Below are 27,122 nucleotides of genomic sequence, written 5' to 3'. Positions count from 1 at the left end.
CTGGATGGGTGCAGCTCCAACAACACTCAAGAAGCTCGACACCATTCAGGACAAAGCAGCCCGCTTGACTGGCACCCCATCTACAAACATTCATTCCCTCCACCACCAACACACAATGGCAGCAGTGTGTACCATCTACAAGATGCACTGCAGCAATGCACCAAGGCTCCTTAGACAGCACCTTCCAAACCCACGACCTCTACCAACTAGAAGGACAAGGGCAGCAAATGCATGGGAACACCACCACCTGCAAGTTCCCCTCCAAGTCGCACACCATCCTGACTTGGAACTATATCGCCGTTCCTTCACCGTCGCTGGGTCAAAATCCTGGAACTCCCTTCCTAACAGCATGGTGGGTATACCTACCCCAAATGGACTGCAGCAGTTCAAGAAGGCAGCTCACCACCACCTTCTCAAGAGCAATTAGGGATGGGCAACAAATGCTGGCCTGGCCAGCGATGCCCACATCCCATGAATGAATAAAAAAAAAGGTCTGAACCCAAATAGTCCAGGCACAACTCAAGCCGAGACTAAAACAAGAAATGCTGGAAATACTCAGGTCTGGCAGCATCTGTAGAGAGAGAAGCACAGTTAACGTTTCAGGTCAGTGACCCTTCATCAGAACTGCTGAGTAAACAGAAAATGCTGGAAATATTGAGCAGGTCTGGCTGCATCTGTGGGGAGAGAAAAGAGTTAAAGTTTAAGGTCTGTGATCTTTCATTAGAACGTTAACTCTGCTTCTCTCTCCATATATGCTGCCAGAACGGAGTATTTCCAACATTTTCTGATTTTATTTCACAGTTCCAGCATCCGCAGTATAGTTAACGAGTAGTTAACAGTACTATTCACTTTGCTGATGACTAGAGTAAGTTGATAGAATGGCAATTGGCGAGGTTGGATTTGTCCTGTTTTTTGTGGCCATTTCAAGTGGTAAGCTTTTGCGGGTGGGGCGGGGGTTGATAGTCTTTTCCTGTTCACCCTATTTCATCAGTAATGAGGTGCCATCAAGCATTTGTCGGCAAGAGTGAGCAAAGAGGTTAGAAGACATTTCTTTACTCGGAGGGCTGTTGGAGCACAGATTGCTTTGCCACAGGAAGTGGTTGAAGCAGGGACCGCTGCTTCACTTCAAGGAGAAATTGGCTAAATATTTGAAACAGAGGAGCTGTGGGCAAAGAACAAGGTAGTGGAATTAGTTTGGATGCTCCAGCAGAGAGCTAGTACAGATATGATACGCTAAATGGACTCTTTCTGCCCTGTATATTTCTGTGGTTCTATTCATTAACTAATGAGTCAAAATCCCTGTGTACCAGGTATCATGCAAGTTAATAAAACGAGGATTCCCCCCCACTGTTGTTGACAGGGCCCTCAACCGTGTCCTGCCCATTTCCCGCACCTCTGCTCTCACCCCTTCTCCTCCCTCCCAGAACCGCGACAGGGTTCCCCTTGTCCTCACTTTCCACCCCACCAGCCCCCACATCCAAAGGATCATCCTCCGCCATTTCCGCCACATCCAGCGTGATACCTCTACCAAATTCCCTCCCCTCCCGTTAGTATTCCGAAGGGATTGTTCCCTCTGCGAAACCCTGGTCCACTCCTCCATTACCCTCGACACCTTCCCGTGCAATCGCAGGAGGTGTAATACTTGCCCATTTACCTCCTCTCTCCTCACGATCCAAGGCCCCAAATACTCCTTTGAGGTGAAGCAGCGATTTACTTGTACTTCTTTCAATTTAGTATACTGTATTTCGCTGCTCACAATGCGGTCTCCTCTACACTGGGGAGACCAAACGCAGATTGGGTGACCGCTTTGCGGAACACCTCCGCTCAGTCCGAAAACATGACCCCAAGTTTCCTGTCGCTTGCCATTTCAACGCACCGCCCCCACCCCAACATCGGTGTCCTGGGATTACAGCAGTGTTCCAGTGAACATCAACACAAGCTCGAGGAACAGCACCTCATTTACCAATTAGGCACGCTACAGCCTACTGGACTGAACATTGAGTTCAATAATTTCAGAGCAGGACGAGCCCCCCCCCCCCCTTTTTTTCAGTTTCACCTTTTTTCTGTTTTATTTTGTATTTTTTTATTTTTATTACATTTTATTTCAGTTTGTTTCATCATTACACTTCTTTTAACCATGTGCCTGCCCTTTTTTTTTCATGTTTTGCTTTTGGCTAGGGCTTTCATTATTCTGTCATTTAACACCCTCTCTGCACTAACGCTTTGCATTCCACCATCACCCTACAAGCACCTGCATCCACTACTAGGTCTCAAACAGATTGAAGGGTGTACAAAGTTGTTACCAAAAATGCTGAGGCTTTAAGTTTGAATCGTTACGATCACACAACTGAAGAAACAGGGCCTTGCAAAATTTTTTAAAATTTGCACGCCTTCAATTAAATTATATTTACATGGAAGAGCCTTTCAGTCAACAATACATTCCCAACATAATATAGTTCAGACTGGATAATTTATAATTCACAAGGCCAAATAACAGACTGCGATTTGAAAATTGTAATCCTTACTATGAGCACATCAGATAATTCTATACAAGTGAAATAAATAGATAGCAGACTTTGTTAGCATTCCAACCTATTAATTACATTATGGAGGATAAGGACACAGGTCCTCATGAAATCTCTCATTGGGAACCTGTCAGGTAGAGATCAGTGATGAAGCACTTGCACATACGCACATTTTAAGAAACTTTTACACACCACCACAGGATCCACTACAGAGTAGCAGTGCAAAAAATTTGGAGGCAGGTTATCTACGTATTCTCTTGACAGGAAAAACACAAGCTAACCATGCAAGGGAAATACAGAATTCATCCCTTCCAAAAAGTATTAAAAATTCGATGTTATGACTTCAAGTCTGTTTCATGAACAGTTTGGGAATACCTTCTACAACAGTATGGAAAATTTGCACTGAAGTTTGATTAGACATTTGAGGTATCGGGTAAGAGATAGTAGATTTAAGGACCATCCAGTGACCTGTAACATGCAGACTAGTTTGAGTGTGTTATTCACTGCTATGGGGAGTAGTTGCGGCAAGCAGGTTAGATGCATTTAAGGGGAAGCTAGATAAAAACATGAAGGACAAAGGAATGGAGGGATGTTTTGGTGAGCTGCAAAATCGTTTCTGGTCCTGTTGGGAGTATGATATTTGGTTAATGGCCCTATCGCAGAGAAAAACGACTAAATTGGTTGATTCGCATACATACTATTTACATCCACTACTTCCCATGCCCCAACTCAACTGGCAGATGCTTGAAGAGACAGAGTACAAGCACTTACTTCAGGCCACTCTTGCAAACTCCCTAAAGAAGTTACCGAGGAGCATGTATTTCAGGAACTAATTTTTTTTTAAATTAACACTTCTGGACAATGAGGCAACATTGAGAGAATCTACATTTTAAGATCTGAAATCACTCATTTAATAGAGGCTACGTTATAAAAGGTTCAGAATGTCTAATTTGGTGGGACATGGAACTCGGCCGTGTAAAACATTTTGATGCTTATATAATGCTTGATAGCTAGTGAGAAATCTTAGTTCAGAATGTGTAGGATGACTAGTCAGAATTTTGCATGAACAAGTGTCAACTACAACTATGCAGAGGACATGAGAACAGAAACAGCAAATGTATATAATAAAAGGGTCATATTTTACAAGTAGCAAGGTTGGAAAAGAAAAAAATTGGGCATACTCATTGCACATATCCTGAAAGTATCTAGCCAATGTGAAGCAACCATGAATAGCAAATCAAATACTGTGATAAATCTGCACATATTGGATTACAAATCAGACAAGTTATAATATAGTCCTATGTAGCATTTACAGCACACAGAGGTAATTTGGCCCAACAGGTCCATGCCAGCGTTTATTCTCCACATGAGACCCCATCCACCAAAACAACCCTCCATTTCTTTGTCCCTCTTGTTTTTATCTAGCTTCCCCTTAAATGCATCTAACCTGCTTGCCACAACTACTCCCCATAGCAATGAATAACACTCAAACTAGTCTGCATGTTACAGGTCACTGAAGTCTCAAGGAAGTTTAGGCTAGGTGAGCAAGGGGAAGAGGGGGAAACAGCAGAGGCAGCCAACAGATGGTCTCAGCAATAAAGAGGCCCAAGAGCAGCTTCTTGTTGGAGGGGAGATATATACATATATTGAAACGAGTTTAAAGTAGCGTGGCTAGTAAATGCGCCTCCCATTTTCTCATCGTAGAGTTTGATCTAGCTTTCAGGAACTAAGTTATGACAAAAACTTCAGCAACTTCAGTGAAAAGGTGACAGGGGAGACATAAATGTAGATGAATGGTATAGGTAAGGTAAAAGTATGCAGGCTATTTAACTTGGGCAGCAAGGAAGCACAGAATGAGAATGAAATTACAAATATTTACATTCATCAAGACTGGAAATCAAAATAAGCACTCCCCTTCACCTTCAGCATGTTTAAAACAGACTACCTTTGAAGAAAAACTGGATATGTTCAGAAGAGATATTATACATTAGAGATATTAATAAAGTTGCTCGATTCCCAAGGGTTAGGCATTTGTAGTCTTTAAGCATGATTGATAAAGTTCTGCATCAACTGTGGAAAGAGTACACTGATGCACCAACAGCTTTTTATTCTTCAAGTTTTCTTATGCAACTTCACCTTTGATATTGTTAATATGCCAGTATCAGCAATCTAAAAGTACCAAAGTGGATGGGGTGGGTGAAAAAAAAAATCAAAGCTATTAGTCGAGCTTATCAAATTACTTTTCGTAACAAAACCAAACTTCACATTTAAGAAAATCATAATGTGCATGTGCTTAATACAGTCAATTGAAATTTGCACGAACAGCAAACGCACCTCCTGTTTTCTCGGCTGTTGTTGAAGAGTTTGATCATATCCGATAAGAAAACACGGCGTACCTCCATAGTCTCTAAAAGCTGAGGAGAATTCCTCAACAGCGTTGCAATCACTTTCAGGATTTCTGAGGAAAAGAAATAGTAATTATACAAGGTCTAAAGTGAAGGAATTTTCAAAGCAATATTTTAAAAGATGACGTACTTACTCATCTTGGCTGCTCTGTGACTCAGACTGCAGGATACCAAGAAAACTAGCACTTTTTTCTTAAAAAAGCATTCCCCAAAAGTCCACCTTTTAATTAAGCTCATTATAATATGCTTTACAAAATTAAATTTGGACTTAAACAAAAAAAAGGTTTGTACAGCTAATAAAAGCTGCAACAGACTTCGATTATCGAGAGATTTTACACACTTGTTATCCTTCAGGCGAGGGAAATTTATTCAAATAAAATCATAAGAGGACCTTTCAGGCATCCTTGCAACACTTCTCCCAACAGAGTGCAGAGAACATTGGGGCAGCATGTTTAATCTGAAGGCTGACCATCCTCTCTCCCAACTGATTACAGCATTGGACAGGTGAGTAGCTGAAAAGAGTCACAAAACTGAATATACACTAACTAGTGCATAATTTTACACACCTCTAGCCAGGGCACAGTTCTTTCAATGTAAGTATACAAAACAATGACTTCTGGTTTACAGATTGGTTAAAAATATCTGTTCATTTTGCATATAAATCCAAGTGTGTTTCTTGTCCATAACAGTCTAGTTCCTACTCAAGGAGTGTTCTTAGTGCAAAACTAATGATAATTCAGTAGCAATTTATACTAAAGTGGTTATCTTTAAGAAGCCTCAAATATAGTTAATTGAGAAAATCATGCGGGCCTCTTCTTCTGAAATTAGTGTTTAAAAATATTTTGGGTGCCACTGCAGATAAAGCTTTATTCTGCATCTAACTTCTACAATGCCTGACTTAGGAATTCCCCATTCCCAGCACATAGATATCTCATCCTGAAAGGCATAACCCACTTCATAGAGAGGGATGAAGGGAACACAAAAGTGCAATTCCAGTTTTGACACTGGTTGACGAGATGCCTACCCATCAATTAAGATGCTGCTTATGAGAATAATTGAGGACACCTGCCTTTTTGGGTTTAAAGTTTTAATAACGTCACTGAAACAGTCGCCGAGCTTAAATAAGTCTACAAAGTGAGAATTTAAACTAGCACCTAAACAATTGTTATCCACACAAGATGAAACCAAGTTAAGGTTTCAATCAGAACCTCTTTATGGTGGTCTGGGGAGGGGAAGGGAGTGGGATAGGATACAGTTAACTAAGTTCTGATTTACTATTACCAATGAACCCAAATTCTAAGACAATGAACCTGCACAATTTCCTCTCCTTGCTCTATCGCATTATCCACTCTAAAAATGGTTCTATACAAAACCTGAAAAGGAAATAGCATGTGCAGCAGTGCAAAACATATTGACCACTTCAAATTCTGCATTCCTACCAACTATAAAATACTTGAAATAAAACAAAAATTTATGCTACTGAATTCTTGTTCTTTTACTTACAACGTTGTAATTCACAAGAGCAAATCGTAAAACAGAGCATAATTTAGTCCCCATCGCTGATAAACCATTATTCAATAGCCACTCACAATGCAATTTCACCTTCACGGAAATAAATTTGCTCAAGTCTCGTTTAAAGCCAGACAATGCTACAATCTCACGATTTTTAAGAACCACTTATTAAGGTAAGCTTCTGAAATTACTGCTGCTCTCTTAAAAATTCTAATATAGACACTGTATACATTTAAACATTTTGCGTGTTATTTACAGACTGGCTGATATTAACAATGAGGGTAAATAAACACTGTGCAACATGATTTCTAGACCTGGAGCTGATTTGGAGAAGAATCATTTAATATAAAAATGGCCCTGGAAACCAGGGAAGATGAAAGGAAACCTATGCTTTGTAAATATGAGTCAATAAATCTTAGTGCAGAAGGCCATTCATCCCATCATAACCGTGCTAGCCATCAGAGGTATTCACGCAGCCCCATTCCCTTGCATTTTGCACTTGTTCCTTTGAAAAGCTAATTATGGATGCTTCCAGCAGTGGTAAGACATTTCATGTCCTAGCAATACAATGTGTAAAACAAATTCTCAACCTCACACCTTTTGGTCATGATCTTTAATTTTATGGCCTCCAGTTATTCACTTAATGCCCATTTACCTCATCAAAATTACTCAATTTTGAATACCAATCAAATCTCTTAATTTTTCTGTTCTAATGAAAAAAGTTTCTGAAATACCTCATAACCAAAATCTCTCAAACCCAGTATCATAATGAATCTCTACTGTGCTCTCGACAACCTTCCCAAAGTAAGGAAACCAAAACTGGAGACAAGCTACAGACTGTGGCAGAACCAACCATTTGTGTAAGTTTATCTATTGTATTCTACACACCTACGTACCATTCGTGTTTATTTTCACATCTTTATCAACTTGTCCCCCCCCTTGATGTGACTAGTGGTGTCCCGCAGGGATCTGTGTTGGGGTCTCAATTATTCATTAACGACTTGGATGATGGCATATTAAGTCATATATCCAAATTTGCTGATGATACAAAGTTAGGCAACATTGTAGACAGTCTACAGGATAGCATAAAATTGCAAAGAGATATTGACAGACTAGGTGAGTGGGCAAAACTGTGGCAGATGGATTTCAATGTGGGCAAGTGTGAGATTATCCATTTTGGACCAAAAAAGGATAGAGCAGGGTACTTTCTAAATGCGAAGAGGTTAAGTACAGTGGATGTCCGAAGAGACTTGGGAGTTCAGGTGCATAGATCTTTAAAATGCCACGAGCAAGTGCAGAAAACAATCAAAAAGGCTAATGTAATGCTAACCTTTATATCTAGAGGATTGGAGTATAAAGACACAGAGGTTATGCTGCAACTGTACAAAACCCTGGTTAGACCTGAAGTACTGTGAGCAGTTCGGGGCACCACACCTTAGGAAGGATATATTGGCCTTGGAGGGAGTGCAATGTAGGTTTACAAGATTGATACCTAGACTACAGGGGTTAAGTTACAAGGAGAGATTACACAAATTAGGCCTGTTTGCGCTAGAATTTAGAAGGTTAAGGGGTGATCTGATCGAATTCTTCAAGATATTAACTGGAAAAGACAGGCTAGATAAAGATAAACTATTTCCACTGGTTGGGGATTCTAAAACTAGGGGGCATAGTCTAAAAATTAGGAGCAGACCGTTCAGGAGAGATGTTAGGAAGCATTTCACGCAAAGGGTGGTAGAGGTTTGGAACTCTCTCCCACAAACAGCAGTTGAAGCTAGAACAGTTGTTAATTTTAAATCTGAGATAGATAGATTTTTGTTAAGCAAAGATATTAAGGGATATGGGCCAAAGGCAGGTTATATGGAGTTAGGCCGTGGATCAGCCATGATCTCATTGAATGACGGGACAGGCTCGAAGGGCTGAATGGCCTACTCCTGTTCCTATCTTCCTTCCTATGTTCCCCCCACCCACTTTTAAAGAACTGTGTGTTTCGGCCCCAAGTAACCTGGCTCCTCTACTCATTTTAAGTTTTACCATTTAATGTCTACGTTTTCTCCTTATGCTTCCTCAAAAAAATGCAATCTTGTATTTCTTCACTTTAAAATTCAACTGGCATCCATCTGTCCACCCTACTAACTTGTCAATAACCTGCTGAAGTCAGTTACAGCTCTACTCTGTTAACCATACTCCCTATTTTTAGGTCAGCTGCAAATTTTGATTGTGTTCCCTACACTCAAGTCCATAAAGTCGAGCAATGGCCCCAGTTCTGACCCTGGCAGGCAACATTGTTTATATCCTTCAAGTCCAAAAATCATTGATTAACCATAACTCTATTTTCTGACATTTAACAAACTTGTTAACCATACTGTCACATTCTCTTTACTACCACTTAATTTTAATCGACTCTCCTATACAATACCATACCAAACATCTTTTGAAAATCTGTATATGTTACACTTCGTTGATCAATATATTGTCATTTCAAAGAAATCTATTACATTTGTCAGACACAACTTGCCATTTGTCCTTAAATAAAGCTGTGCTTCTAGAGAGTATTAATTTTATTTTGTCTTATGGCTTCTCGCGATTCATCCACTACTAATGTTAGGCTGACCTTCCAACCACTGCTACACCATGGCTGCAGCATGTACAATATACAGGATACACCTCAGCAACCAGCAAGCTAACTTTGACAGCATCTCCCTCCCCTGCAACCTCTACCACCAAAAAGAACAGCAACTTGTGAAGTGTACATTAATTGTAATTAATTTCATGCAGGTGGTGGACATTAACTGGGGATTCATTTGTGCCCTTATAAATGGGATCAAACTGAAACTTGTTAGGTTAGGAGGTGCATACTTGTAATGTGCACCCTTATAAAAGTACATAAAGATCTGCTTCAGTTCTATCCTTTACCACTTAGCATTCTGGAATGTAACAATATGGTAGCAGAAGATGGTTACCTAAAGGTGAAGATTGGAAACTAAGAAAGCTTTTTCAGACAAAAACACCAAAATCCTAGTGGTCATTGTGATAAATGACAAAAAGCAAGTGTAAATTGTCAGGGTATAATTACTCTGACATTCTTGGAGTCAGAAACATATGACCAGTGGAAGAATGAAGTAGATATGTGGGTACAGGTATGTCCCTACCAAAGAGAAAACAAGGTATGATCTCGATGTTGTTGCTTCCTACAAGCAATAAAATCAGAAGTGAAGTATTTTGTGAAATGGATGCCTGTCAGTTGATACTGAAGAAGGTTTGAAACTTCTATTAGAGTTCTTGGATGAAATCTACAAGAAAGATGATCTGTTAAATACTTAGAAGGCATGCTCAGAATGCCATAGATTTCTGAAAACATATTCTTTTATGGAATGACCATCTATCATGGACTTTAATAGATTATCTAATACATTGACAAAATTCATGGTGGGGATCCCTGGATCGGTACTAGCATTTAAATTACTGGGTTGGGCTAAGGTGTCTCAGATGGACAAGCAACTGGCTCTAATTGGTGTTTGGTTCCTGAAGGTGACGACTCTGTTGGATCAGAGATCTGCTGCCTTAATAAAAAAAATTCCTGGAGAAACAGACATTTCCTTCAACTTTAATGGAACAAATGAGACATTCCGGGTGACACAAAGAATAGAAGGCTCAATGATTACCAAATCTCGACATAAAAACAGAAGAGTATAGGAAACAGGAGCAGGAGTCGGCCATTCAGCCGCTCGAACCTGTTCTGTGATTCAACTAGATCATGGCTGATCTTCTACCTCGCCATTTTCCTGCACTACCCCCATATCCCTCGATATCTCTGATATCAAGAGATCTATCAATCTCTGTCTTGAACATAGTCAATGACTGAGCCTCCACAACCCTCTGGGATAGAAAATTCCACAGATTCACCACCCTCTGAATGAAGAGATTCCTCCTCATTTCAGTCCGAAATGGCCTACCTCTTATTCTGACACTGTGACCCTGGTTCTAGACACCCCTCAGCTTGGGGAAACATCCTTCCTGCATCTACCCTGTAGAGCCCTGTAAGAACTTTGTATGCTTCAATGAGATCACATCTCATTCTTGTAAATTCTAGCGAATACAGGCCAAGTTTCAACTGTGAGCCCACTCCAAGCAGAGAAAGGGGAATTTATAATGGGGAATAAGGAAATGGCAGAGAAACGAAACAAATATTTTGTGTCTGTCTTCATGGAGGAAGATACAAAACACCTCCCAGAAAAACTACAGAACAAAAGGACTAGCGAGAATGAGGAACTAAACAAAATCAGAATTAGCAAAAAAGTAGTACTGGAGAAATTAATGGGACTGAGAGTTGATCACAGAATGTTAACAGCACAGAAAGGAGGCTATTTGGCCTATTGTGTCTGTGCTGGCTCTTTGCAAGAGCAACTCAGCTAGTACCACTCCCCCACCCTTCCCTGTAGCCCTGCAAATTTTTTCTCTGCAGATAATTATTCAATTTTCTCTTGAATGCCTCAATTCAAGCTGCCTCCACCACACTCTCAGGCAGTACCTTCCAGGTCCTAATCCTTTGCTGCATAAAAAATGTCTCTCATATCACCATTGCTTCCTTGGATAATCAGCTTAAATCAACGTCTTCTTGTTCTTGAATCTGCCACAATGGGAACAGTTTCTCCCCATCTACTCAAACCAGGCCCCTCATGATCTTGAACACCTTCTCTTCTCGAGGGAGAGCAACCCCGCCTTCTCCAATTCACTCACATAAATTAACTATCATCCCTGAAAACATTCTCGTAAATCTTTTCTGCACTCTCTGCTGGTTTGTCTCATCCAGCTTCTTTGACCTCTTCTCCTGCTGCAGCATGGTTCCACAGGTGCCACCTTCCATCCTGCCCCTCGCCCACCTCCATGTTCTTCATGTGTGAGCCTCGTCTCCATGGTCAAATAGCATGCTCAGAGCCATCACCGACCAAGCCTCACACAAAGTCCACATCACCCTCCAACTGAGCTCACCGGATAACTAACAAAAGCATGGGAACCCTGACTACTTTAACCACCCTCTCTTCCATCTCTGGAGGTGCTGAACCCAACTCCAGTGCTAGCAGTGCAGCTCCAGCAAGCATGGATCAAACCAGGAACCTCCTGCTCTCTATGAATAAGTACGACTGTACAGTACAGTGCTCTTAACAAGGATGCTGTTAAGGGGAGAACCCATGCTATTGGCCTCAGCATTCACACTCTTAAATCTGGCTTCTTGATTCCACCACTAGATCAGCAGGCCCGGATTAGAGCAGTACAAACACCAGGTGTCTGCTGATGATGCTGGCATGCAGAATCCTAATTAAAACACAAATAAGGGTAAAGGAGTAATTAAAAGGGTGGGGTCAATTAGGGAATCAAAAAAAAAATCTTCTTGTGGAGGTAGAGGGCAAGGACTAGTACCTTTAGTTTTGTGCAGAGGCTGGAGAGAAGCTGGAATTATTCTCCTGAGAGTACAGAAGCTAAGGGTAGATTTAATACAACTGCTCAAATAATGATGTATTTTGATAGAGTAGATAGGGAGAAACTGTTTACACTGACAGGTGCGTTGGTAACCAGAGGTTAATTGGTAAATAATAATTGGTAAAAGAGCCAGGGTGGAGAGGAGGAGAATTTTTGATGCAGTAAGTCATTATCATCTGGAATTCACTGCCTGAATAAAATCTTAGAATCGTTACAGCACAGGAGGGTGGCATTTGGCCCATCATGTCCAGACTGCTTTCAGTTCATCCCGTACCCCTGCCCTTTCCCCGTAGCCCTGCAGATCTATTCCATTTGGATAATCATCCAATTCTCCTTTGAAAGCCACGATTGAATCGGTTTCCACCACACTCTCAGTGCATTCCAGATCCTAACCACTCACTGTGTAAGGAAGTTTTTCCTCATGTCGCCTTTGGTTCTTTAAATTGATGTCCTCTAGTTCTTGACCCTTCCATCACTGGGAACAGTTTCTCCTTATTTACTCTGTCCAGATCCCTCATGATTTTGAACACCTTTATCAAGTCTCTTCTCCAAGGAGAACAACCCCAGCTTCTGCAATCTATCCACATAACTGAAACCCCTCATTCCTGGAACCATTCTCGCAAATCTTTTCTACACCCTCTCAATGCCTTCACATTCATCCTAAAATATGGTGCCCAGAATTGGACACAATACTCTGGTTTTGCTGAATCAGTGTTTTATTAAAGGGTCACCATAACTTCCTTGCTTTTCCACTTTATGCCTCTATTTATAAAGCCATGGATTCAATGGTAAATTTCAAAAGGGGATATAGATAAATACTCAAAAAGAAAAAATTTGCAGGGCTATGGGGAAAGGACTGGGGAAAGTGTTACTGGATAGCTCTCTCAAAGAGCCAGCACAGGCACAATGTGCAGAATGGCCTCCTGTGCTGCAAGATTCCGATTCTATGAAAACAGCAAGACAACAGGGCAGTCGCGGCTTCTGCCATGGCTGCTTGGGAGATGGCAATTTTACGTCAGCATCGAAAACAGCCATATTATGCAAGGCGGGCACTCCACTGCTGTTTAGGAGTCTCTCAAATAGTCTCTGAATACAAAATGGAAATGTTCCCTTCTTTATAATTACCATCCCTCACCTTAACAAGCATAAAATCTATCAAAGGAAATTAAAAGCACTTAGCTTAAATATACACTCAAAGTAATTTTAACGGAATCTATCATTGCTGTCTTTGACAGCTGGTGTTAGAGCTGGATGAGACATCATTATGGTCCCAGGAGCGCTCTCAGAACAAAGGAAACTGCTGTGTGACCAGGAAAGAATCTGATCACAGAAATGAGACGTGGACATATTAATTAGTAAAAAAAAACATGAGAAATTAATGGGACTGAAAGTTAATAAATCCCCTGGACCTGATGAACTACATCCCAGAGTGTTGAAGAGGTAGCTATAGAGATAGGGGATGCATTGATCATGTTCCAAAAATTCTATAGATGCTGGAAAGGTTCCTGAAGATTGGAAGGTAGCAAATGTAACACCACTATTTAAGAAAGGAGGGAGAGAAATCAGGGAACTACAGACCTGTTAGCCTGACATCAGTAGTAGAGAAAATACTAGAATCTATTATAAAGGATGTAATAATGGGACACTTAGAAAATAATCGTAGGACTGGGCAGAGTCAACATGGATTTATGAAAGGGAAATCATGTTTGACAAACCTGTTAAGAGTTTTTTTTGAGGATATAACACTGAATATATAAGGGGGAAACCAGTGGATGTGGTGTATTTGGATTTTCAGAAGGCTTGCGATAAGGTCCCACACAAGAGGTTAGAAAGTAAAATTAGAGCACATGGGATTGGGGGTAATATATTGGCATGGATTGAAAATTGGTTAACAGTCAGAAAACAAGAGTTTAGAAATAAATTAGTCATTCTCAGGTTGGCAGGCTGTGACTAGTGGGATATCACAAGGATCAGTGCATGGGCCACAGCCAGTCACAATATGTGGGGACCAAATGTAATATTTCCAAGTTTGCTGATGACACAAATCTAGGTGGGAATGTGAATTGTGAAGACGATGCAAAGAGGCTTCAAGGCGATTTAGAAAGGCTAAATGAGTGGGCATGGCAGATGGAATACAACATGGAAAAATATGCAGTTATTAACTTTGGTAGGAAAAACAGAAATGCAGAGTATTTCTTAAATGGTGAGAGATTGGGAAGTGTTGATGTCATTGTACATAAGTCACTGAAAGCTAACATGCAGCTGCAGCAAGACATGAGGAAGGCAAATGGTATGTTGCCCTTTATTGCGAGAGGATAAGTACAGGAGTAAAGAAATCTTGCTGCAATTGTATGGAGCCTTGGTGAGACCACACCTAGAGAAATAGTCCAGATACTGGCCGCTAGACATTATTATATTCCCTTAACAAAACCTGATGTTTCTCAGTGTCAAGTATTAATGGCATCAGGTGTTAAGAATCAAGAGGAAAAAAAACATGTTTTAAAGTGATATAAAAACAAGAAATGCTGGAACCACTCTGCAGGTCTGGCAGCATCTGTGGAAAGAGAAGCAGAGTTAACGTTTAGGGTCAGTGACCCTTCTTCGGAACATACAAATATTAAAAATGTCACAGGTTATAAGCAAGTGAGGTGGGGGTGGGGCAAGACATAACAAAGGAGGTGGTGTAGATTGGACAAGGTCACATAGCTGACCAAAAGGTCATGGAGCAAAGGCAAACAATAGTCTTAAAGTGACACAGAGGATTTGCTCACCTTATCAAAAGTTTAAAAATCCTGCTAAAAGATGCAGGTGTGGTTGATGAAGAGAATACAAGGCAAATAGAAGAAATTAGTGAGAATTGTGAAACCTGCAAAAAAGTATCGGAGGATAACACCATGTCCTTCCGTTGGTACATGACTTTATTAAGGTAGTTGCCATGGATCTAAAGGTATCGGACGAAGACAAACATTTTCATTCGACACGTTATAGACCTGGCGATCAGATTTAGTCTTTCTATAATAATACATAGAAAGGACAAAATGGTTATAATACACAAAATCATGGAGAAATGGATATGATTAGATTAGATTAGATTAGAGATACAGCACTGAAACAGGCCCTTCGGCCCACCGAGTCTGTGCCGAACATCAACCACCCATTTATACTAATCCTATATTCCTACAAAACATCCCCACCTGTCCCTATGTTTCCCTACCACCTACCTATACTAGTGACAATTTATAATGGCCAATTTACCTGTCAACCTGCAAGTCTTTTGGCTTGTGGGAGGAAACCGGAGCACCTGGAGAAAACCCACGCAGACACAGGGAGAACTTGCAAACTCCACACAGGCAGTACCCGGAATCGAACCCGGGTCCCTGGAGCTGTGAGGCTGCAGTGCTAACTACTGCGCCGCCCTTATATAGACCGGATTGGGACACCAGCGAGGTTTCTGACTGATTGAGAATTTGCCAATGATGAGTTAAGAGACATGTGAAAATATGAAAATCATGGTCACGAGCACCACAGATGAAAATCTTTTCAGCAATGATGATCGGTGAAATGCTGTATTTCATTTTAGCTGATCAACCAGACTGCAAGTTGACAACTGCCCTGGTATGGACAATTCATGCAAAGAATTCATTTCAGATGGTTGGAGGGTACATTACTTATCAACTAGTCTATGGCCGAAATCCTCAAGTCCCTTCTGTTCCTTGCAACAGTCTTGCTCCAGCAGGTACTAAAATCAGTTCCTCTCTTTGCACATTTGACTGCTTTTACATTCAGGCAAATGGGCTTTTGTCAAGGCTGAGGTCTCAGAGAAAATTTGGAGAACATTGAGGCATCATATAAGACCATCTCAGACAGATTTCAGGAGATTTAGTATACCATCAAAGAAAGGATCATAGGGAATGGTCATGATGGTAAGGCAGTATTCATCAATGGCAATCAATCTGTTAAGGTTCATGCATCACAATTAATCAAGACTTAATTGCAAAACCTCAGACTCTGAGCAGCTGATAGAAGTAAACGAGGCACTTTTTTCTCAAATGCTCATCTGTTTTGTGATGAAGGTCCTGAGGAACAGAATACAGTAGATCAAGTGCGGGATAGTGGTATTAAGAATATAAGATATAGGAGTAGTCGGAGTAGGCCATTTGGCCCCTCGAGCATGTTCTGCCATTCAATATCATGAATGATCTGATTGTGGCCTTAACTTCACTTTCCTACCTGCCCCCCATAACCCTCGACTCCCTTGTAGATCAAAAATCCGTCTAGCTCAGCCTTGAATATATTTAATAACTCAGCCTCCACTGCTCGCTGGGATAGTGCATTCCAAAGATTAACGACCCTCAGAGAAGAAATTCCTCCTTTTATTCAGAAACTGTGCCCCCTAGTTCTAGATTCCCCCACAAATGGAAACATCCTCTCAGCATTTACCCCGTCAAGCCCCCTCAGAATCTTATGTTTCAATAAGATCACCTCTCATTGTTTTTAACTCCAATGAGTATAGGCCTGATCTGCTACTTTTCGTCATAAGGAAACCCCTTCATCCCAGGAATCAACCAAGTGAACCTTCTCTGAACTGCCTCCAATGTAAGTATATCCCTCCATAAATAAGGGGACCAAAACTGTACGCAGTACTCCAGGTATGGTCTCACCAATGCCCTGCACATTTGCAGCAGGACTTCCCTGTGACTGATCATGACACACATGAGAGTTTTCACATCCAGAAGGCCAACTGCCCACAGTCGGTACTCAGATGACACATATTCCAGAAGGGTCCAGCAAATGGAGGGATGCAATAATTGTGGGACTTGCAGGAAAAGCTATTGCTAAGTTTAAAGATTGGTTGGATGTTCAGAATGATGACCAAGAAATTAGATCCATAGAATGGCAGAGAGTAAGAAAGCACAATGCAGAGAGAGGGGGTCTGGAGGTGATTCGTGCGTCAGAAAATGATGACATAATGGAGAACGTACAGCACTATGTTTCCAGTCCAACAAGAGGGGAGGCACTGCTGGACCTGGCTCTTGGGAATGAGGTGGGCCAAATGAATCAAGTATCAGTAGGAGAGTATTTAGGGGACAGTGATCATTGTATCATAAAGTTTAGGTTGACTATGGAAAAGGACAAAGAACAATCTAGAGTAAAAATAATTAACTGGGGGAAAGTCAACTTCAACGGGGCAAGATGGATCTGGGCCGAATAAAATTGGAATCAAAGGTTGGCAGGAAAACAGTAGCTGAACAATGGGCTGCCTTCAAAGAGGAGATCGTTCGGGCACAGTCAAGGTATATTCCCTTGAAGGGGAAAGGTAGGGTAAATAAATCCAGAGCTCCCTGGATGACAAAAGAGGTAGAGATAAAGATGAAGAAAAAGTGTGCTTATGACAGATGTCAGCAGGATAATACAATGGAGTAGCAGGCTGAATATAGAAGGTTCAGAGGGGAAGTGAAAAAGCAAATAAGAGAAGCAAAGAGGGAGTATGAAGAGAAACTGGCAGCTAACATAAAAGGGAATCCCAAAATCACCTACAGACATATAAACAGTAAAAAGCTGATAAAAGGAGAAGTAGCGTCGATTAGGGACCAAAAAGGAGTTTTACACATGAAGGCAGGGGGAATAACGGAGGATTTAAATGAATACTTGGCATGAGTCTTTACCAAGGAAGATGATGCTACCCAGGCCATGGTACGTTAGAAGCATTTAAAATTGATAAGGTAGGCTGTCTGTACTTCAAGTTGAATACAGCACCAGGACCAGATGAGGTACATCCAAGGATACGGAGGAAAGCGAGTGGAAACTGCAGAAGCACTGGCCATAACTTTCCAGTCTTCCTTAGACTCAGAAGTGGTGCCAGAGGACCGGAGAATTGCAAATCTTACCCCATTGCTCAAAAAGGGTGTAATGATAAGCCCAGCAACTACAGGCCAGTCAATTTAACTTCTAGAAACAACAATTCAAGACAAAATTAATCGGCACATGGACAAATGCAGGTTAATTAAGGAAAGCCAGCAGAGATTTGTTAAGGGAAAATCGTGTTGAACCAACTTGGAGTTTTTTTTTGAAGAGTTAACAAAGGATTGACGAGGGCAATGCTATTGATATAGTGTACATGTAGGTCCAGAAGCCATTTGATACAGTGCCGCACAATAGACTTAGAAGCAAATTTATAGCTCATGGAATAAAAGGAACAGTAACAATATGGTTACGAAATTGGCTGTGTGAAAGGAAACAGAGTAGTGATTAATGGATGTTTTTCGGACTGGAGGAAGGTTTGCAGTGGAGTTCGCCAAGGGTCGGTGTTGGGACCCTTGCTCTTTCTGACATATGAATGACCTAGACTTTGGAGTACACGGCATAATTTCAAAATTTGTGGATGATACGAAACTTGGAAGCATTGTGAACTGAGGAGGGTAGTGTAGAATGGGCGGACAAGTGGCAAATTAAGTTCATTGGAGAAATGTGAAGTGATTCATTTTGGTACGGAGAACATAAGAAATAGGAGTAGGCCATTCGGCCCCTCAAGCCTGCCCCGCCATTCAATAAGATCATGGCTGATATTCCCCAAACCTCAACTCCTCTTTCGTGCCAGCTCCTCATAGCTCTCAACTCCTCGGTATTTCAAATCTATCTACCTCCTCTTTAAATACTTTCAGTGATCAGTCTCCACAACTCGCCAGACATTCACTACCCTCTGAGAGAAGAAATTCCTTTGCATCTCAGTTTTAAATCAGTGCCCCCTTATTCTGTAACTATGTCCCCTAGTTCAAGATTCCCTCACTAATGGAAACATATACCCCGTCAAGCCCACTCAGAATCCTGTACGTTTCAATAAGATCACCCCTCATTCTTCTAAACTCCAATGAATAAAGGCCTAACCTGTTTAGCCATTCTTGATAAGTCAACCCGTTCATCCCAGCAATCAGCCGAGTGAATCTCTTTTGAACGGCCTCCAAAGCCAGTATATCCTTTCTTAATTATAGGGAGCAAAATTGTGCACAGTACTCCAGGTGCAGCCTCACCAACACCCTGTATAGTTGTAATAAGACTTCCCTATTTTTAAATTCCAACCCCCGAGCAATAAAGGCCAAAATTCCATTTGCATTCTGAATTACTTGCTGCACCTGCATGCTAATTTTTTGTGTTTCATGCACAAGAATACCCAGATCCCTCTGTGCTGCACTTTTTTTTTTATAAAAAGAGTCTCTCTCCATCTAAATAATAGTCTGCCTTTTGATTCTTCCTACCAAAGTGCATGACCTCACACTTTCCTACATTAAACTCCATCTGCCAACTTTTTGCCCACTCACTCAACCAATGACTCTTGCAGATTCCTTATGTATTCATCACAACATGCCCTCCCACCTACTTATGTATCGTCAGCAAATTTGGATATATTACACGCTGCCCCCTCCTCCAAGTCATTAATATAGATCGTAAATAATTGAGGCCCTAGGACTGATACTTGTGGCATTCCACTAGTTGCATCTTTCCAACCTGAAAAAGACCCATTAATCCAGACTCTGTCTTCTCTGTGTTAACCAATCCTCAATCCATGCTAATACATTACTCCCAATACCGTGAACTCCTATCTTGTGCAATAATCTTTTATGTGGCACCTTATCAAATGCCTTCTGGAAATCCAAATACACATCATCTACTGGTTCCCCTTTATCAACTCTGCTTGTTACATCCTCAAAGAACTCTAGCAAATTTGTCAAATATGACTTCCCTTTCACAAAACCATATTGACTCTGTTTAACTGCGTTAAGGTTTTCTAAATGTCCTATTTCTTCCTTAATAATAGACTCTAGCATTTTCCCAATGGCCAATGTTAGTCTGACTGGTCTATAGTTCCCTGCTTTTTGTCTCCCTCCCTTCTTGAACAGGGGCGTCACATTAGCGGTTTTCCAATCAGCTGGGACCCTCCCAGAATCCAGCGAGTTCTGGAATATTTCGACCAATGCCTCCACTTCCTTTAAAACCCTCAGATGTAGGCCATCAGGTCATAGAAACATAGAAAATAGGAGTAGGCCATTCGGCCCTTCGAGCCTGCTCCGCCATTCATTATCATGGCTGATCATCCAACACATTAACCTGTTCCCGCTTTCTCCCCAAACCCTTTGATTCCTTTAGACCCAAGAGGTATATCTAACTCCTTCTTGAAAACATACAATGTTTTGGCCTCAACTGCTTTCTGTGGTAGCGAATTCCACAGGCTCACCACTCTCTGGGTGAAGAAATTTCTCCTTATCTCAATCCTGAAAGGTTTACCCCGTATCCTTAGACTATGACCCCGGTTCTGGACTCTCCCACCCTCGGGAACATCCTTCCTGCATCTGCCTTGTCAAGTCCTGTTGGAATTTTATAAGTTTCTATGAGATTCCCCCCTCACTCTTCTGAACGCCAACGAATATAATCCTAACCGACTCAATTTCTCCTCATACGTCAGTCCCCCATCCCAGGAATCAGTCTGGTAAACCTTCACTGCACTCCCTCTATAGGAAGAACATCCTTCCTCAGATAAGGAGACAAAAAGTGCACACAATATTCCAGGTGTGGCCTCACCAAGGCCCTGTATAATTGCAGCAAGACATCCCTGCTGCTGTATTCGAATCCTCTCGCTATGAAGGCCAACATACCATTTGCTTTTTTTTTTAAACCGCCTGTTGCACCTGCATGCTTACCTTCAGCGACTGGTGTACAAGAACACACAGGTCTCGTTGCATATTCCCCTCTCTCAGTTTATAGCTGTTCATATAATAATCTGCCTTCCTGTTTTTGCTACCAAAGTGGATAACCTCACATTTATCCACATTATACTGCATCTGCCATGCATTAGCCCACTCACTCAACTTGACCAAATCACCCTGAAGCCTCTCTGCATCCTCCCTACAATTCACCCTCCCACCCAGTTTTGTGTCATCTGCAAATTTGGAGACATTACATTTAGTTCCCTCATCTAAATCATTAATATATATTGTGAATAGCTGGGGTCCTAGCACCGATCCCTGTGGTACCCCACTAGTCACTGCCTGCCATTCGGAAAAAGACTCATTTATCTCTACTCTTTGTTTCCTGTCTGCCAACCAATTTTCCATCCATCGCAATACACTACCCCCAATCCCATGCGCTTTAATTTTAATCTATGTGGGACTTTGTCGAAAGCCTTCTGAAAGTCCAAATAAACCACATCCACTGGCTCCCCCTCATCAACTCTACTAGTTACATCCTTGAAGAATTCTAGTAGATTTGTCAAGCATGATTTCCCTTTCATAAATCCATGCTGACTCTGCCCGATTCTATCACTGTTCTCTAAGTGCTCTGCTATAAAATCTTTGATAATGGACTCTAGAATTTTCCCCACTACCGACTCAGGCTGACTGGTCAATAATTCCCTGCTTTGTCTCTACCTCCCTTTTTAAATAGTGGGGTTACATTAGCTACCCTCCAGTCTTTAGGAACTGTTCCAGAGTCTATAGAATCTTGGAAGATGACCACCAATGCATCCCCTATTTCTAGGGCTACTTCCTTAAGTACTCTGGGATGCATACCATCAGGCCCTGGGGATTTATCGGCCTTCAATCCCAATTTCCCCAACACCACTTCTCTACTAATACTAATTTCCTTCAGTTCCTCTCTCTCACTAAGCCCTGTGTTCCCCAACATTTCTGGTATGATTTGTGTCCTCCTTTGTGAAGACAGAACCAAAGTATGCATTTAGTTGGTCAGCCATTTCTTTGTTCCCCATAATAAATTCCCGTTTCTGACTGTAAGGGACCTACATTTGGCTTCACCAACCTTTTTTTCGTCACATACCTATAGAAACTTTTACAGTCAGTTTTCATGTTCCCCGCAAGCTTGCTCTCCTACTCTATTTTTCCCTTCTTAAATCAATCCCTTGGTCCTCCTTTGCTGAATTCTAAACTGCTCCCTATCCTCAGGTCTGTTGTTTTTTCTGGCAAAAATATATGCCACTTTCTTGGATCTAATGCTATCTCTAATTTCCCTTGTAAACCATGGTTTGGCTACCTGCCTCATTTTACTTTAGCTCCAGACAGGGATAAACAATTGTTGCAGTTCATCCATGCGCTCATTAAATGTTTGCCATTGCCTATCCACTGTCATCCCTTTAATTAACGTTTCCCAATCCGTTATAGCCAACTTGCACCTCATACCTTCATAGTTTCCTTTACTAAGATTCAGGACCCTAGTCTCAGAATCAACTACGTCACTCTCCATCTTGATGAAGAATTCTATCATATTATGGTCGCTCATCCTCAAGGCGTCTTGTACCATTAGACTGTCAATTATTCCTCTCTCATTACACAATATCCACTCTAGGCTGGCCTATTCTCTAGTTGGTTCTTCAACGTATTGGTCCAGAAAACCATCCCGTATACACTCCAAGAATCCCTCCTCTCCGATATTGTGACTAATTTGATTTGTCCAATCTATATGCAGATTAAATTCACCCATAATTACACATGTTCCTTTATCATATGCGTCTCTAATTTCCTGTTGAATGCCATTCCCAACATCACCACTACAGTTTGGGGGACTATATACAACCCCCACTAACATTTTTTGCCCCTTAGTGTTTCTCAGCTCTGCCCATACAGATTCCACATCGTCAGAGCTAATGTCTTTCTTCACTATTGCATTAATTTCCTCTTTAACCAGCAATGCAATTCCACTGCCTTTTGCGTGTCCTTCCTAAATACTGAATACCCCTGGATGTTCATTTCCCATCCCTGGTCACCTTGCAGCCATGTCTCCGTAATCCTGACTATATCATACCCGTTTACATCTATTTGCGTGATTAATTCATCCAATTTATTGCAAATGCTCTGTGCGTTAAGGCACAAAGCCTTAAGGCTGGTCTTTTTAACATTACTTGTCCCCTTCCCACTATTTTTCACTGTGGCCCTGTTTGATTCTGGCCCTCGATTTCTCTGCCTATCACTTTTCTTAACTCCCTTACTGTCTTTTGTTCTGGTCTTTGATCCCCCACCCCGCCCCTCCTCTGACTCCTTGCAAAGGTTCCCATCCCCCTGCCATTTTAGTTTAAACCCTTCCCAACCACTCTAGCAAATATTCCCCCTGGGACATCAGTCCCAGTCCTGCCCAGGTGTAACCCATTCAGTTTGTACTGGTCCCACCTCCCCCCAGAACTGGTCCCAATATCCCAGAAATCTAACCCCCCCCCACCCCATCTCTTCAGCCACGTATTCATCAGATATATCCTGCTATTTCTACTCTGACTAGCACCTGGCACTGGTAGTAATCCTGAGATCACTACCTTGGGGTCTTGCTTTTCAACTTACTTCCGAGCTCCCTATAGTCTGCTTTTAGGATCTCATCCTTTTTTTTTAACCAATGTCGTTTATACCAATATGTACCACGACCACTGACTGTTCACCCTCCCCCCTCAGAATGTCCTGTAACCGCTCTGAGACATCCTTGACCCTCGCACCAGGGAGGCAAGGTACCATCCTGGAGTCTCTTTTGCGGCCACAGAAACGCCCATCTATTCCCCTTACAATGGAATCCCCTATAACTATTGCATTCCCACACTTTTTACTCCTCCCCTGTGCAGCAGAGCCAACCATGGTGCAACGAATTGGGCTGTTGCTGCTTTCCCGAGAGGCCATTCCCCCCAACAGTATCCAAAGCAGTATATCTGTTTTGCAGGGGAATAGACACAGGAGATTCCTCAACTGCCTGCCTCGTCCTCTTGCTCTGCCTGGTGGTCACCCATTCCCTTCCTGCCTGTGGAGTCTGAGCCTGCGGTGTGACCACCTCTCTATACATGCTATCCACGATACTCTCCACCTTGTGGATGCTCCAGTGTCCCCAGCTGCCGCTCCAGCTCCGAAACCCGGGCTTCCAGGAGCTGCAGCTGGAGACACTTCCTGCACACATGCCGGTCCCGGGCACTGGAAATGTCCCCGGCTTCCGACATGGAGCACACCATGGCTTTGAGCTCTCCTGCCATGACTTAACCCTTTAAATTAAACCTTTTGAAAGATCTTATCAAATAATATCAATTACTCTAGGGCCCTTCTTCCCTGGTCCTCGTTACTACAGAACTCCCTAAAAAAACTACTTACTATATACGAAAAAAACTCTAAACCTTTCTTACGTTAGATACTTACCCAGCTATTTAGAGCTATTCCCTAACAGCAGTGACTCACCAACCAATCACCTTCCAGCTTTCCTGTAACATCACTGTTGGCTTTTTTTTCTTTTTTCAAAACTCCGGTGCGCTGCTCTCCGCTCCTGAAGGTAAGCGAAGGCCCCGAGCCTCGTGCTGGATTAATCCGCTCCCAGTTCTGGTTGTTTCCACACAGGTCCAAGTGCTCTCCGCTCCTGAACATAAGGCGACTTATCTGCCTTTAGTCCCATTAGTTTGTCAAATACTTTGTCCCTCGTGATAGAGACTGCTACAAGATCTTTCCTCCCAATAGTTCCTTGCTTATCTGATATCTGTGGGATGTTTATAGTGTCCTCCACCGTGAAGACTGATGCAAAATATTGGTTGAAATTATCTGCCATTTCCCTGTTCCCCGTTATCAATTCTCCAGTTGCATCCTCCAAGGGTCCCACGCTCACTTTAGCTACTCTCTCTCTCTTTATATACCTGCAGAAGCTCTTGCTGTTTGTTTTTAATATTTCTTGTCAATTTACTTGCATAATAAAGTTTCTCCCTCTTTATTCGCTTTTTAGTCATCCACTGCTGGTTCCGAAAAAATTCCCAATCCTCTGGCCTACCACTAATTTTCCCTGCTTTGTATGCCTTAGTTTTTGATTGGATACTCTCCTTGACTGCCTTTGTTAACCACGGGTGGTTCATCCTTCTCATCGAGTCTTTCTTTTTGACCGGGATAAATTTTTGTTCAGCGTTATGAAATATCTACTTAAATGCCTACCACTGCTCATCCACTGACCTTCCCCTTAGTCTATCTTCCCAGCCCACTTTAGACAACTCTTTCTTCATCCCTCTGTAATCGCCCTTGTTGAAGTTGAGGACACTGGTTTGAGACCCGAGTTGCTCGCCCTCAAACTGAATTTTAAATTCTACCATGTGATCGCTACCCCCTAGAGGATCCTTAACTACAATATCTCTTATTAATCCTACCTCATTACGCATTACTAGATCTAAAATAGCCTGTTCCTGGATAGGTTCTGTAATGTATTGCTCTAAGTAACAATCCCTGATGCACTCTACAGATCAGTCTTCCATGTTACCTCTGCCAATCTGATTTGTCCAATCAACATGCAGATTAAAATCACCCACAACAATTGCAGCGCCCTTCTTGCACACCTCCATTATTTTCCGATTTATACTTTGTCCTACAGTGAGGCAACTCTTCGGGGGCCTACAGATGACTCTCACCCATGACTTCTTCCCCTTGCTATTCCTTATTTCCACCCAAACTGATTCCACATCACGATCTATTGCACCTACATCACTACTCACTACCGCACTGGTAGCTTTCTTTAAAATAAAGAAAACATAAAATAAAGGGTACAATTCTAAAGGCGGTTCAGGAGTACAGGGACATGGGTGTATATACGCATGCATCATTGAAGGTGGCAGGACAGGTTAAGGGAGTGGTTAATAAAGCATACAGTATCCTAGGCTTTATTAATAGGGGCATAGAGGACAAGAGCAAGGAGGTTATGTTGAACTTGTATAAGACACTAGTTTGGCCTCAACCTAAGTATTGCATCCAGTTCTGGACGCCATAATTTAGGAAAGATGTGAAAGCATTGGAGAGTGCAGAAAAGATTCACAAGCATGGTTCCAGGGATGAGGAACTTCAGTTATGAAGACAGATTGGAGAAGTTGGGACTGCTTTCCTTGAAGAAAAGTTGAGAGGATATTTGATAGAGGTTTCAAAATCATGAGGGGTCTGGACAGAGCAGACAGGGAGAAACTGTTCCCACTCGTGAAAGGATCATGAACAAGAGGGCACAGATTTAAACTAATTGACAAAAGCAGCAAAAACGACAGGAGGAAACACTTTTTCGTGGTGAATGGTTAAGGTCTGGAATGCACTGCCTGGGAGCGTGGTGGAGGCAGGTTCAATCGAGGCATTCAAAGGGGAATTAGACTGTTATCTGAAAAGGTGCAGGGTACGAGGAGATGGCAGGGGAATGGCGCTAGATGAATTGCTCACTTGGAGAGCCAGTTTGATGGATACATGATGGGCTGAATGGCCTCCTTCTGTGCTTTAACAATTCTGTGAAGAACCTCCAATAGTGCAAGAGGGAGATCTTACAATAGTAGTCCCAACAAACATATAAGTGGAAGTGGGGACAGTAGTTTGAATATATTAGTCAATGAAATAAAGGCTAGAGAACAGTCCCATAACAGGACACAAAGGAGAAGTGCTCATGATCATGACGTTTTGGCAATTGCCAATAAACTTGAGGATAAACAAATGAGGGGGAAAACAAAGGGAGTTAGACAGTTGGCGAGAGTTAGGAGCTTATTCTGACCCAAGTGAGGGTGAACCAGCCTCGTCACATAGGTGAATTTGTACCAAAAAAATCCTTGCCAATGAGTCTTATAAGGCTAAAGCGAAGCTAACTGCTACAAGTTTTAAAGAGCGAATGGGTGATACAGATGTTAGAGTGGACTCTCAAACAGCTGGAAAAGTGATCTTAAAAATCCTTTTAGCTCCTTTGGCCATATATTCACAGATCAATCCACATTAAAGCTGCATTTATGCAGGGCAATATTTTTGAGAGAGAAGTGTTTCTGAATCTGCCCAAGAGGCAGCAGATGCAGAGGAAACTAAACAAATGCATCTATAGCTGAATGATGCTTCCGGGATATGGTATTTTCTGGAGAGACTGGTTTTGAAAATAGATTATGTTCAACTAAAAGTCGATCCTGCAATGTTTTATTGGAACCATAAAAAGAAACTTTCAGGAATCTTCATGGGGTGGTACTGCGGAATTTGAGAAATGTGTTCATAAGATTAAAGTAGAATTTAAAATTGGGAGTCAGGCTTTAAATATATTGGCTCAGATATTAAGCAAAACAGGACTGGAATAACTTGGCATCAACAATTAATCCCAGTTAATTGTACTAGGTCATCACAGAAAGGTGATGTTATATCTGAAGAGACATAGCAATTGCGAAGCTTCATTGGTCAGTTGAACTTGTTGGGCACTCAGACTA

General features: G+C 41.8%; 1 protein-coding gene across 1 annotated transcript in view; it reads right to left on the bottom strand.

The window, feature by feature from the left end:
- Positions 1 to 27,122, bottom strand: part of lrba (LPS-responsive vesicle trafficking, beach and anchor containing) — a 1,007,923-nt gene that overhangs the window by 848,069 nt on the left and 132,732 nt on the right. The window contains exon 20 of the mRNA XM_068041130.1: positions 4,860 to 4,983. Coding sequence (XP_067897231.1) covers positions 4,860 to 4,983 — 124 coding nt within the window. The remainder of the gene's footprint in view (positions 1 to 4,859; positions 4,984 to 27,122) is intronic.

Source organism: Heterodontus francisci, chromosome 1 (assembly GCF_036365525.1).
Source record: "Heterodontus francisci isolate sHetFra1 chromosome 1, sHetFra1.hap1, whole genome shotgun sequence".
In the NCBI taxonomy this organism is placed as follows: Eukaryota; Metazoa; Chordata; class Chondrichthyes; order Heterodontiformes; family Heterodontidae; genus Heterodontus; species Heterodontus francisci.
The sequence above is the reverse complement of the archived record's forward strand: the minus strand, read 5'-3'. Positions and strand labels throughout refer to the sequence as shown.